Below are 14,974 nucleotides of genomic sequence, written 5' to 3' on the forward strand. Positions count from 1 at the left end.
CATCCTTAATAATTGACTCCAGCATTTTCCCCACCACCGATGTCAGGCTAACAGTTTATAATTCCCGTTTTCTCTGTCCCTCCTTTTTTAAAAAGTGGGTTTACATCAGCTACCCTGCAATCCACTGGAACTTTTCCAGAGTCCCCATGCTGGAAAATGATCGGCAATACGTCCAGTATTTCTAAGGCTACTTCCTTAAGTACTATGGGATGCAGAGCATCAGGCCCTGGGGATTTATTGGGTTTTAATCCCATCAAGTTCCACAATACAATTTCCTGACTGATAAGGATTTCCTTATTCTTAAGGAATGCCAAACATGAAATGATAAGCAATCAATAGAACACCTGATTTCAAAATGTTTATTGATTCCTCATATTTTCCTTTCGGACTTTCTTACTTTTCCTTATTTTGTGTTTCCAATCAGTCATCATCAGGTGTTGGCTCCAACTATTGCAGCCAATGATTATCATTATTTATAATATATTATACATTTACAATTTCTGCTCCGCAGTTTCCAGGATAATATTTAAATTCCACGTTCCTATTGTGCACTTTATTGCATTTCAGTGCGATTAGTTCTAATCTCAAGCACTGTTGTTTGACAAATCATAAGAAAGGATCACATTTTAAGTTCATCAGTATGCCTCCAACCCTGAGGGCTCAGCTCACCTTCAGCGAGCAGTCAGACACCACCCATTTTCCTGGAAGCCTGTCTCATAGAGTGCAGCCCCAAAGAGCCTGCTGCAGTTTCAACATGCAGGAAGATCAACAACTTTTGTACACAATAATCGGCATTAAACCTTGCTTATATCAGGCAATCATATGTCCTGTTCATCCAAAAAGCAAAAGATTACATTCATAAACCCAATGCAAAAGAACAAACAATCCAACTCGTCTCTATAGCGGGTGCTGAGCATTACTGAACCTGGATTGCTGAACAGCATCCAGTCTGATTCAAGAGGAATCCCACTTGAAGTGCCTAACACCCATCGCTGGAGCCTGATCTTGATTGCAATGCACTCTGACACCAACTCCATTGCTTAAGCAATCCTTTGCTCCTTCACCATGAACCTGATCGATTTTTCAGAGTCAGGGACTTACTTGCGACTCTCCAGACAGAATCTCAAACACCCAAAAGGTGCATTTTAATTCTGACCAGTACTTTCATTCCCCAGTGCATTAAAGTCACTTGTTCCTCCCACTGTTCCAGGGGTGGGACAACTTTTTGATGGCTGTTGAAAGAAGAAGAACTTGTTCAGTTATGAAAAAATCCAAAGAAAAATGGACGTGTGTGGAAAAGCTGGATGTGCATGATTGAGCGTATTTGGAGCTGAATAGTCATAAACGTCCCTTTAATTGTCTTGAGCTGTGAGTAACATCATGATGATTTCCTCGCACAGCCACGAGGTCAGAGCAAAAAGCAATATCTCACGCTGTGAGGGTCCACAGATGCTATAATATGGAGGCTTCAAACATTGCTTCAATCCACCTGAAACACAGTGTCAAAACAGTTAAGATACAGTCAGCAAGCAGAAAAGTGAGAGCAGATACAAAGAACAAAGCAATGGACAGCACAGGAACTGGCCCTTCGGCCCTCCAAGCCCGTGCCGACCATGCTGCCCGACTAAACTACAATCTTTGGAGATAGTTCACCACTTCACACCCCGGAGGCTAGCATAGAGTTGGGATCAGGCCGTGGTAATTCACCTGGGCACAAAGGAGCTGGAGCCAGGTTGGGAACAGAGAATGATCCATCTGCCAGCTCCCCCGGGGTGGTGCATTTGAAAAAAGGCAGGAAAATGGGGCTGAAAAAAATATCAGCCATGATTGAATGGTGGAGCAGACCCGAGTGGCCTAATTCTGCTCCTATGTCTTAGAACATAGAACATAGAAAAATACAGCACAGAACAGGCCCTTTGGCCACGATGTTGTGCAGAACCTTTGTCCTAGATTTTATCATTGAATTTACAGTGCAGAAGGAGGCCATTCGGCCCATTGAGTCTGCACCAGCTCTTGGAAAGAGCACCCTACCCAAAGTCAACACCTCCACCCAACACTAAGGGCAATTTTGGACACTAAGGTCAATTTATCATGGCCAATCCACCTAACCTGCACATCTTTGGGCCGTGGGAGGAAACCGGAGCACTCAGAGGAAACCCACGCAGACACTGGGAGGATGCGCAGATTCCGCACAGACAGCGACCCAAGCCGGAATCGAACCTGGGACCCTGGAGCTGTGAACAAAAAACAAAGAACAAAGAAATGTACAGCACAGGAACAGGCCCTTCGGCCCTCCAAGCCCGTGCCGACCATGCTGCCCGACTAAACTACAATCTTCTACACTTCCTGGGTCCGTATCCCTCTATTCCCATCCTATTCATGTATTTGTCAAGATGCCCCTTAAATGTCACTATCGTCCCTGCTTCCACCACCTCCTCCGGTAGCGGGTTCCAGGCACCCACTACCCTCTGTGTAAAAAACTTGCCTCGTACATCTACTCTAAACCTTGCCCCTCTCACCTTAAACCTATGCCCCCTAGTAATTGATCCCTCTACCCTGGGGAAAAGCCTCTGACTATCCACTCTGTCTATGCCCCTCATAATTTTGTAGACCTCAACCTCCGTCGTTCCAGTGAGAACAAACCAGGTTTATTCAACCGCTCCTCATAGCTAATGCCCTCCATACCAGGCAACATTCTGGTAAATGTCTTCTGCACCCTCTCTGAAGCCTCCACATCCTTCTGGTAGTGTGGCGATCAGAATTGAACACTATACTCCAAGTGTGGCCTAACTAAGGTTCTATACAGCTGCAACATGACTTGCCAATTCTTATACTCAATTGTGCTATCCACAATGCTATCGTGCTGCCCTTAAGAACAAATAAATCTACACTATATCATTTTACCGTAATCCATGTACCTATCCAATAGCTGCTTGAAGGTCCCTAATGTTTCGCTCCTATGCACTGCGACTAATGACACACCCCATGAACGCCTCTTCGCCTTCCCCAGGAAGTCCACAGGCAGTGCATTCCATGCCTCCACTACTCTCTGGGTAAAGAACCTACCTCTGACATCCCCCCTATATCTTCCACCATTCACCTTAAATTTATGTCCCCTTGTAATGGTTTGTTCCATCAGGGGAAAAAGTCTCTGACTGTCTACTCTATCTATTCCCCTGATCATCTTATAAACCTCGATCAAATCGCCCCTCATCCTTCTCCGTTCTAATGAGAAAAGGCCTAGCACCCTCAACCTTTCCTCGTAAGACCTACTCTCCATTACAGGCAACATCCTGGTAAATCTCCTTTGCACCTTTTCCAAAGCTTCCACATCCTTCCTAAAATGAGGCGACCAGAACTGTACACAGTACTCCAAATGTGGCCTTAGCAAAGTTTTGTACAGCTGCATCATCACCTCACGGCTCTTAAATTCAATCCCTCTGTTAATGAACGCCAGCACACCATAGGCCTTCTTCACAGCTCTATCCACTTGAGTGGCAACTTTCAAAGATGTATGAACATAGACCCCAAGATCTCTCTGCTCCTCCACATTGCCAAAAACTCTACCGTTAACCCTGTATTCCGCATTCATATTTGTCCTTCCAAAATGGACAACCTCACACTTTTCAGGGTTAAACTCCATCTGCCACTTCTCAGCCCAGCTCTGCATCCTATCTATGTCTCTTTGCAGCCGGCAACAGCCCTCCTCACTATCCACAACTCCACCAATCTTCGTATCGTCTGCCAATTTACTGACCCACCCTTCAACTCCCTCATCCAAGTCATTAATGAAAATCACAAACAGCAGAGGACCCAGAACTGATCCCTGCGGTACGCCACTGGTAACTGGGATCCAGGCTGAATATTTGCCATCCACCACCACTCTCTGACTTCTATCGGTTAGCCAGTTCATTATCCAACTGGCCAAATTTCCCACTATCCCATGCCTCCTTACTTTCTGCAGAAGCCTACCATGGGGAACTTTATCAAATGCCTTACTAAAATCCATGTACACTACATCCACTGCTTTACCTTCATCCACATGCTTGGTCACCTCCTCAAAGAATTCAATAAGATTTGTAAGGCAAGACCTACCCCTCACAAATCCGTGCTGACTATCCCTAATCAAGCAGTGTCTTTCCAGATGCTCAGAAATCCTATCCCTCAGTACCCTTTCCATGACTTTGCCTACCACCGGAGTAAGACTAACTGGCCTGTAATTCCCAGGGTTATCCCTAGTCCCTTTTTTGAACAGGGGCACGACATTCGCCACTCTCCAATCCCCTGGTACCACCCCTGTTGACAGTGAGGACGAAAAGATTATTGCCAACGGCTGTGCAATTTCATCTCTTGCTTCCCATAGAATCCTTGGATATATCCCGTCAGGGGACTTGTCTATCCTCAAGTTTTTCAAAATGCCCAACACATCTTCCTTCCTAACAAGTATTTCCTCGAGCTTACCAGTCTGTTTCACACTGTCCTCTCCAACAATATGGCCCCTCTCATTTGTAAATACAGAAGAAAAGTACTCGTTCAAGACCTCTCCTATCTCTTCAGACTCAATACACAATCTCCCGCTACTGTCCTTGATCGGACCTACCCTCGCTCTAGTCATTCTCATATTTCTCACATATGTGTAAAAGGCCTTGGGGTTTTCCTTGATCCTACCCGCCAAAGATTGTTCATGCCCTCTCTTAACTCTCCTAATCCCTTTCTTCAGTTCCCTCCTGGCTATCTTGTATCCCTCCAACGCCCTGTCTGAACCTTGTTTCCTCAGCCTTACATAAGTCTCCTTTTTCCTCTTAACAAGACATTCAACCTCTCTTGTCAACCATGGTTCCCTCACTCGACCATCTCTTCCCTGCCTGACAGGGACATACATATCAAGGACACGTAGTACCTGTTCCTTGAACAAGTTCCACATTTCACTGACAGCCTATGTTCCCAACTTATGCACTTCAGTTCTTGTCTGACAACATTGTATTTACCCTTCCCCCAATTGTAACTTTGCCCTGTTGCACACACCTATCCCTCTCCATTACTAAAGTGAAAGTCACAGAATTGTGGTCACTATCTCCAAAATGCTCCCCCACTAACAAATCTATCACTTGCCCTGGTTCATTACCAAGTACTAAATCCAATATTGCCCCTCCTCTGGTCGGAAAATCTACATACTGTGTTAGAAAAGCTTCCTGGACACACTGCACAAACACCACCCCATCCAAACTATTTGATCTAAAGAGTTTCCACTCAATGTTTGGGAAGTTAAAGTCACCCATGACTACTACCCTGTGACTTCTGCACCTTTCCAAAATCTGTTTCCCAATCTGTTCCTCCACATCTCTGCTACTATTGGGGGGCCTATAGAAAACTCCTAACAAGGTGATTGCTCCTTTCCTATTTCTGACATCAACCCATACTACCTCAATAGGCTGATACTCCTCGAACTGCCTTGCTGTAGCTGTTATACTATTTCTAATTAACAATACCACCCCCCCCCCACCTCTTTTACCACCCTCCCTAATCTTATTGAAACATCTATAACCAGGGACCTCCAACAACCATTTCTGCCCCTCTTCTATCCAAGTTTCCGTGATGGCCACCACATCGTAGTTCCAAGTACCGATCCATGCCTTATTCACCCACCTTATTCCTGATGCTTCTTGCGTTGAAGTATACACACTTCAACCCATCTCTGTGCCTGCAAGTACTCTATTTTGTCAGTGTTCCCTTCACCACTGCCTCATTACACGCTTTGGCGTCCTGAATATCGGCTACCTTAGTTGCTGGACTACAAATGCGGTTCCCATTCCCCTGCCAAATTAGTTTAAACCTTCCCGAAGAGTACTAGAAAACCTCCCTCCCAGGATATTGGTGTCCCTCTGGTTCAGATGCAACCCGTCCTGCTTGTACAGGTCTCACCTTCCCCAGAATGCGCTCCAATTATCCAAATACCTGAAGCCCTCCCTCCTACACCATTCCTGCAGCCACGTGTTCAGCTGCACTCTCTCCCTATTCCTAGCCTCACTATCACGTGGCACCGGCAACAAACCAGAGATGACAACTCTGTCTGTCCTGGCTTTTAACTTCCAGCCTAACTCCCTAAACTCGTTTATTACCTCCACACCCCTTTTCCTACCTACGTCGTTGGTACCAATGTGCACCATGACTTCTGGCTGCTCCCCCTCCCCCTTAAGGATCCTGAAGACACGATCCTAGACATCCCTGGCCCTGGCACCCGGGAGGCAACATACCTTCCGGGAGTCTCGCTCGCGACCACAGAATCTCCTATCTATTCCCCTAACCATTGAATCTCCTACAACTATTGCTTTTCTATTCTCCCCCCTTCCCTTCTGAGCCCCAGAGCCAGACTCAGTGCCAGAGACCTGGCTGCTAGGGCCTTCCCCTGGTAGGTCATCCCCCCCCAACAGCATCCAAAACGGTATACTTGTTTTGAAGGGGAACGGCCACGAGGGATCCCTGCACTGTCTGCCTGTTTTTTTTTCTTCCCCTGACTGTAACCCAGCTATTCTTGTCCTGTACCTTGGGTGTGGTTACCTCCTTGTAACTCTTCTCTATCGCCCCCTCTGCCTCCCGGATGATCTGAAGTTCATCCAGCTTCAGCTCCAGTTCTCTAACACGGTCTTTGAGGAGCTGGAGTTGGGTGCACTTCCCACAGGTATAGTCAACGGGGTGGTATCCCTCACCACCCACATCCTACAGGAGGAGCATGCAACTGGCCTAGCCTCCATCCCCTCTTACCTTACAGAATATAGCTGCCCTGTGGACCAACTGGATCTCCGCCCTCCGACTCTGCTCCCAGTCAGCTGCACTCTCTGTAAACTCCTGGCTCCCTTCTCGCTCTTTGCGGAAATGTAGGAAACAAAATGAAAGGAGCACCTTACTCCCTCCTCACCTAACTCCCTCAGTCACCAAACTCTCACTATAGCACTCAAATGCACCAAATTCAGCACGCCCTCAGTGACCAAACTCTCACTATAGCACTCAAATGCACCAAATTCAGCACTCCCTCAGTCACCAAACTCTCACTATAGCACTTAAATGCACCAAATTCAGCACTCAGTGCAAACAAAGTCTGCACTGTAAGGGATCACTTTTATACTGTGAATCTCGCCTCTGAAAACTGGCCTAATCCAATTAACTAATTAACAAGCTCCAGCTGCAAGTGCATAGACGTAGAAGCTTTGTTTAAAGCTGATTGAAAATTCACCTTCTTCTAAACCAAACAGCAACTTTTAAGTTAATTAACTAAATAAAAGAAAGACTAGACTTTAGATAAAAATGAAGCCTTATACTCCCTCAGTCACCAAACTCTCACTATAGCACTCAAATGCACCAAATTCAGCACTCAGTGGTCTGCGAGGTTCCAGATAGCTTGTCCTGCAGAAGTTACAGATTAAGACTTCATGATGGATGACACTGAACGTGCATCTACAGCAAGATGCAGGATACACGTGCTGGCCTGCAGGCAGCCACCTGTCACTATCAAGGTGTCCAGCTCCACCCTGGAAGAGTGAATAGCACAGAGTTTGCCCCCTCTGCATCCCCTTCTGCATCTCCCTGTTTTTCTGCAAACCTAGAGGCATGGCCACTAATGTACCTCCTCATCTGCTACAACCTTTGTGTGGACAGTCCACCTACTCCTCTTGGCCATTACAATGACCTTTTCACATCCTGTGTAATTGTGATCAAAACGATTCCTGCTAGACTGAGGATCATTTCTGGCCCAGTACTACAGGGGTTAGAGGGGCTACATTCAGAACTGGAACAGCAAACCAGCTCCCCACTCCATCTTAACCTCAAAGCTGTGAAAATAGGCCTGAGATCCTCAAACTGACTGAAGTACATATCCCAGTTCTATTTGCACAGCATGTATCCCCAGCCTAGACTAACCTTGGTGAACAAGAGCAGCACCTACCTCTGTGCAGTGTGGATGTCCTCAGCTTTGAACGAATAGTAAAGGATGTTCTTGTGGTAAAGTTGAAAGAGCACACTGGGTGCGGCAGGGTCATCTTTTGATCCCTTGACAGTGAACCCCAATAGAGGCAAGCTCTCTGCAGCAACCTTGTTCTGTCACAGAAATAGATGAACACCAAATATTACATTTTTAATCAGGATTTTTAACCTGATCTACATTGGTTGTTAATGGCCCACCTGTAAAATTTTCATCTTTTTTCCCCAATGCAGCATGGCCTCAATCTCTGGAATCATCTCCATCTCCGCACTCTGACTATTTGGGCCTCCTGCTTCAACCTCGCTCCCCCCACTCCATTTTTGTGATCACACTTTCAGCTGCCTAGACTCCACTCTCTCAAATTCCCTCTCTAAACCCTCAGCCCGCTAAGCCACTCTAAACACTCCTCTCTAAACCCTTCACCCCTATACCCTTTCTTCATGATGCACGATCAATTACACAAAGACGAGAGTTGAATGCAACTGAGACTTTATTACACGAAGATGTGTGGCCTCCTACAGCAGCTGGCGAAATGGCTGCTGTACGAGGAGCACACATTTTTATACTCCGCCTACTGGGCGGAGCCAGCAGACAGGGAACTACCCCCATACCTGTAGTACAGGGCCTTACCACAAATCACCTAATATATACATCACCCACTGTTAAAATTGAATCCGGCAGGGGTGGTGGAGAACTATATACAAGTACATGTTTTAAAATACAGAGAAAAAAATTGAGTCCAGCGGGGGTGGAGGAGAATTATACAGAAGGATGATGTTTTAAGAGTCCAGATCAAGTTACAGGTTCAGTCGGTCCGGAGCCTTGATCTGCCGTTGGGAGCGCCACAGTGGTGGCGGCGATTCCAGTGCCGGTCTAGTACTCGGTGACTCCGGGAACGTGCCGAAATCCTCTTCATCCTCGTGGTGGGCAGGGGGAGGACGGATTATCCTGGGGCGGGGGTTGTGGCTGGGGGCGCCGGGCCGGAGGGGTGTGTCTGTGTGGAACCTGCTGGTGCCAGGTCCCTGAGGGAGACAGTATCTTGGTGGCCGTCGGGGTACACTACGTATGCATACTGTGGGTTGCCGTGGAGTAGCTGTACCCTTTCAACCAACGGGTCCGCCTTGTGGAGTCATACGTGCTTACGGAGGAGTACGGATCCTGGAGTTGCGAGCCAAGTCGGGAGCGACACCCCGGAGGTGGACTTCCTGGGGAAGGCGAAGAGGCGTTCATGGGGTGTGTCATTAGTCGCAGTGCATAGGAGCGACCGAATGGAGTGCAGTGCATCGGGGAGGACCTCCTGCCAGCGGGAGATTTCTGGCCCTCCAGACTGTCCCATTCTCCCTCTCCACCTGCCTGTTTCCCGGGGGTTATAGCTGGTCGTCCTGCTCGAGGCGATACCCTTGTTGAGCAGGAACTGACGCAGCTCATCGCTCATGAATGAGGATCCCCTTGGGGTTTGTGTGGGCGAATAAGACCCCGAGAGTAAGGAGAGGGTTCCTGGAACGCAGTAGGGACCGAGGAGGGTTGACGCTGCCAAACCTGGGGAGCTACTACTGGGCAGCAAATGTGGCGATGTTCCGCAAGTGGGTTATGGAGGGAGAGGGGGCGGCATGGAAGAGGATGGAGATGGCGTCCTGTAAAGGAACGAGCCTGGGGGCGTTGGTGACGGCACCGCTGCCGCTCTCGCCGACAAAGTATACCACGAGTCCGGTGGTGGCGGCAACGTTAAGGATCTGGGGCCAGTGGAGACGGCACTGGGGTGCAATGGGAGCATCGGTGTGGTCCCCGATCAGGGGTAACCACCTGTTTGTCCCGGGGAAGATGGACGGGGGGTTCCAGAGCTGGCATCGGGCGGGGATTGGAAGAATGGGGGATCTGTTCATCGACGGGACGTTTGCGAGCCTAGGGGCACTGGAGGAGAAGTTCGAGTTACTCCCGGGAAATGCCTTTAGATATATGCAGGTGAGGGCTTTTGTGAGGCAACAGGTGAGGGAATTCCCGTTGCTCCCGGCACAAGAAGTTCAAGATAGGGTGTATGGGTCGGGGAGGGCAAGGTGTCGGAAATACACCAGGAGTTGAAAGAAGAGGGGGACGCGCTGGTAGAAGAGTAGAAGGGTAAATGGGAGGAGGAGCTGGGGGAGGAGATCGAGGAAGGTCTGTGGGCTGATGCCCTAGGTAGGGTTAATTCCTCCTCCTCGTGTGCCAGGCTCAGCCTGATACAATTTAAGGTGGTCTACAGAGTGCAATTGACGGGGGCGAGGTTGGGTAGGTTCTTTGGGGTGGAGGACAGATGTGGAAGGTGCTCAGGGAGCCCGGCGAACCATGTCCATTTGTTTTAGTCATGCCCAGCACTGGAGGGGTTCTGGAGAGGAGTGGCGGGAGCAATATCTCAGGTGGTGAAAGTCCGGGTCAAGCCAAGCTGGGGGCTAGCAATATTTGGAGTAGTGGACGAACCGGGAGTGCAGGAGGCGAAAGAGGCCGGCATTCTGGCCTTTGTGTCCCTAGTAGCCCGGCGAAGGATCTTGCTAATGTGGAAGGAGGCGAAGCCCCCCAGCCTGGAGGCCTGGATAAATGACATGGCTGGGTTCATAAAGTTGGAGAGGATTAAGTTCGCCTTGAGAGGGTCTGTGCAGGGGTTCTACAGGCAGTGGCAACCATTCCTAGACTATCTCGCGGAGCGTTAGAGGAAGGTCGGCCAGCAGCAACCTTGGTGGGGGGGGAGGGGGGGGGGTGTGAAGGGGGGACTGCCTGGGAGGGTGGATGAGCAAGAAATAACATGAAGGGTTGGGGAAACTGGCACGAACGGGTGAGGGCCAGTGTACAAAGCTGTGTATATATATCAATTTGCCATATCTTGCTCTGCGCGATTTCTCGTTTTTTTTTGTTACGAGGGGGGGGTTATTGTTTGTAAGGGAGAAAAATTGTGTTAAAAAACTTTAATAAATATATATATTTTTAAAAATGAATGAGGATCCCCTGTTGCTGTGGACGTAGGCGGGGAAGCCGAACAGAGCAAAGATGGTGTTGAGGGATTTGATGACGGTGGCAGACGTCATGTCGCAGCATGGGATGGCGAAGGGAAATCAGGAGTACTCACCGACCACACTGAGGATGTACGTGTTACAGTCGGTGGAGGAGAGGGGCCCTTTGAAGTCCACGCTGAGGCGTTCAAAGGGGCCGGAGGCCTTCACCAGGTGCGCACGGTCTGGCTGGTAGAAGTGCACTCAGCACGGACCTGGCAGTCTCAGGTGATTGCCCTGATTTCCTCGATGGAGTAGGGCAGATTGCGGGCCTTGATGAAGTGATACAAACGTGTGACTCCCGGGTGACAAAGGTTGTCATGCAAAGTCCGGAGTCGGTCCACCTGTGCGCTGGCACATGTACCTCGGGATAGGGCATCCCGTTCAGCTTACCGGGACGATACAAAATCCCGTAGTTGTAGGTGGAGAGCTCGATCCTCCACCGCAAGATTTTATCGTTTTTGATCTTGCCCCGCTGTGTGTTGTTAAACATGAAGGCTACCGACCGTTGGTCAGTGAAGAGAGTGAATCTCCTGCCTGCCAGGTAATGCCTCCAATGCCGCACAGCTTCAACGATTGCCAGGGCCTCTTTTTCGACGGAGGAATGCCGAATTTCGGAGGCATGAAGGGTTCGTGAAAAGAATGCCACGGGCCTGCTTGCCTGGTTGAGGGTGGCGGCTAGGGCGATGTCTGATGCGTCGCTCTCGACTTGAAAGGGGACGTCTCGTCGACTGCGCGCATCGCAGCCTTGGCAATGTCGGCCTTAATACGGTTGACGGCCTGGTGAGCCTTGGACGTTAGGGGAAAAAGAGTGGATTGGATGAGTGGGCGGGCCTTGTCTGCATAATTTGGGACCCACTGGGCGTAGTAAGAAAAGAACCCCAGGCAACGTTTGAGGGGCTTGGGGCAGTGGGGGAGGGGGAGTTCCATGAGTGGGTGCATGCGGTCGGGATCGGGCCCCAGAACTCCGTTCTGGACCACATAGCCGAGGATGGCTAAGCGGTTCGTGCTGAACACACACTTCTCCTTGTTGTAAGTGAGTTTGAGGAGAGTGGCGGTGCGGTGGAATTTGGCAAGGTTAGCGTCATGGTCCTACAGATCGTGGCCGCAGATGGTGACATTGTCAAGGTACGGGAAAGTGGCCCTCAGCCCGTATCGGTCGACCATTCGGTCCATTTTCCGTTGGAAAACCGAGAACCTGTTGGTGACGCCGAAAGGAACCCTGAGAAAGTGGTAAAGGCCATCTGCCTCGAAGGCAGTGTATGTGCGGTCCGCCTTACGGATGGGGAGCTGATGGTAGGCGGATTTAAGGTCCACAGTTGAGAAGACCCGGTACTGTGCAATCTGACTGACCATATCAGATATATGTGGGAGGGGGTACGCGTCGAGCTGCGTGTATCTATTGATGGTCTGACTGTAGGCCACGACCATTCTGTGTTTCTCCCGAGTTTTCACCACTCCCACTTGGGCTCTCCAGGGGCTGTTGCTGGCCTCGATGATGTCTTCCCGAAGCTGCCGCTGGACCTCGGACCTGATGAAGGTCCTGTCCTGGGTGCTGTGCCGTCTGCTCCTGGTGCCAACGGGTTTGCAATCTGGGGTTAAGTTTGCAAATAGGGAAGGTGGGTCGACCTTTAGGGTCGCGAGGCCACACACAATAAGGGGTGGTAGGGGCCCCCCGAATTTCAATGTTAGGCTCTGGAGGTTGCACTAGAAGTTCAGGCCAAGTAGTAAGGCAGCGCAGAGGTTGGGGAGGACGTAGAGGCGGAAGCCGGTAAACTCCACGCCCTGGACAGTGAGAGTGGCTATGCAGTACCCCGGATCGCCACGGAGTTGTACCCGGAGGCCAGGGATAGTCTCTGATTGGCGGGTGTACCGTGAGGGAGCAGCGCCTTACCGTATCGGGATGAATGAAGATCTCGGTGCTCCCGGAGTCCAGCAGGCAGGAGATCTAATGCCCATCAATTTTCACGTTTGTAGAGGCGGTTGCTAGGTTGTGTGGGCGAGACTGGTCAATCGTGACCAAGGCGAGATGCAGCTGATCGTTGATGGTGGCAAACGATGGGATGCCCGGGCAGCATGGGTCCTGGTAAGATGGCGGCGCCCACGGGCCGCACGTGCCGTGGAGGAGACAAGATGGCGGCGCTTGATGTTCCTGGGAAGGACAAGATGGCGACGCCCACGGGCCGCAAGTGATGGGGGTTGAACAAGATGGCGGCGCCCATGGGCCGCATGTGGTCCGAGGAGGGGAAGTTGGTGGCGCCCACTGGCCATGCGTGGTCTGAGGAGGGGAAGATGGCAGTACCCACTGGCCGTATGGGGGGGGGGGGGGGGGGAGGGAGGTCGGAACAATAGCAGCGACTGAACCGGCCCGGCACACCACCACAAAGTGCCCCTTCTTGCCGCAGCCCTTGCAAAGGGCACTCCGGGCCGGGCAGCGTTGTCGGGGGTGTTTTGGCTGCCCACAGAAGTAACATTTGGGGGCCCCGGGGTTGGTTGGCTGCCGCGCGGCACAGGCATGGAGTTGGCTGAGTGGGGTCCTCGATGGGGTGGCCGTATGCGGAGTCCACGATGCGTAGGAGGGGTGGGCCGCGCGGCTGGGGGTGTAGGCCTGGATGTTGCGCGAGGCGACCGTCAGCGAGAGCGCAAGCTTTTTGGTTGCCGCGAGGTCGAGTGTGGCCGTTTCTAAAAGGCGTTGGCGGATGTAATCTGACCTTATCCCCGTAACAAAAGCATCCCTAATAAGCAAGTTCGAGTGTTCCGTGGCCGTGACGGCCTGACAGTCACAGTCTCTGACTAGGGGAATTAGAGCACGCCAGAAGTCTTCTACTGACTCACCAGGGCGTTGACTGCGCATGGAGAGGATGTGTCTGGCGTAAAGCATGTTAGTCCGCTGAGTGTAGTTTTCTTTCAGTAGCGTCATGGCTTTGTCGTAGTTCGGCACGTCCTGGATAAGCGGAAAGACATTGGAGCTCAGCCACGTGTAGAGGATCTGAATCTTCAGAGCTTCCGGAATTGGGTCTGTGCAGACCTGATGTAAGCTTCGAAACAGGCTAGCCAATGTTCAAAGTCCTTTTTGGCGCTGCCTGATTGCGGATGCAGCTGCAGGCGATCGGCTTGATGCGGAGGTCCATCTTCTGAAAACTTTAGTGTAATAAATTGATGCACGATCAATTACACAAAGACGAGAGTTGAATGCAACTGAGGCTTTATTACACTAAGATGTGTGGCCTCCTACAGCAGCTGGCGAAATGGCTGCTGTACGGGAGCACACATATTTATACTCCGCCTACTGGGCGGAGCCAGCAGGCAGGGAACTACTCCCGTGCCTGTAGTACAGGGCCTTTCCACAAATCACCTAATATATACATCAGTGGTGACTACCACACCCCACTAAATCCTCTCTCTTCTAAATCCTCCTCTCCCCTAAACCCTTTCCCCACTAAACCCTCTCCGCTCTAAACCCTCTCTTCTCTAGACCCTCCTCTCCACTATATCCTTTCCCCTACTAAACCCTCTCCGCTCTAAACCCTCTCTCCTCTAAATCTTCCTCTCCCCTGCACCCTTTCCCCACTAAACCCTCTCCACTCTAAACCCTCTCTCCTCTAAATCCTCCTCTCCCCTATACCCTTTACCCACTAAACCCTTTCCCCACTAAACCCTCTCCGCTTTAAACCCTCTCTCCTCTAAATCCTCCCCCCCTAAACCCTTTCCCCACCAAACACTCTCTCCTCTAAACCTTCCTCCCCTCTAAACCTTGGCACAGCCAGAGTGAGTTTTCAACTTGGAAATTTGCAAACAGTGTGAATTCGGTGCAGAGAGGGAAGAGGTGCTCTTTGCTTTTTCTCCTTGCTTTGTAATTTTTAAATCTTCAGAGAGGGGCCTTGCTCTGCTGCAGCTGAGGCTACAAGGGGGAGAGCTGAATGGTAAGTAATGGATAAGGTCAGTAAGTCTTTACAACTTTTATCACATATAGAGTTGA

The 14,974-nt window shown here is 50.3% G+C and overlaps 1 protein-coding gene across 1 annotated transcript in view; it reads right to left on the minus strand.

The window, feature by feature from the left end:
• Positions 1 to 345: 345 nt before the first annotated feature.
• LOC140388201 (FYVE, RhoGEF and PH domain-containing protein 5-like) overlaps positions 346 to 14,974 on the minus strand; it is a 1,404,405-nt gene continuing 1,389,776 nt past the window's right edge. Inside the window, exons 19-20 of the mRNA XM_072471982.1 lie at positions 7,940 to 8,091; positions 346 to 1,489 (exon numbers count right to left, since the gene is read on the minus strand). Coding sequence (XP_072328083.1) covers positions 1,453 to 1,489; positions 7,940 to 8,091 — 189 coding nt within the window. The 3' untranslated portion in view covers positions 346 to 1,452. The remainder of the gene's footprint in view (positions 1,490 to 7,939; positions 8,092 to 14,974) is intronic.

The sequence above is a fragment of the Scyliorhinus torazame genome, chromosome 13 (genome assembly GCF_047496885.1).
Source record: "Scyliorhinus torazame isolate Kashiwa2021f chromosome 13, sScyTor2.1, whole genome shotgun sequence".
Taxonomy (NCBI): Eukaryota; Metazoa; Chordata; class Chondrichthyes; order Carcharhiniformes; family Scyliorhinidae; genus Scyliorhinus; species Scyliorhinus torazame.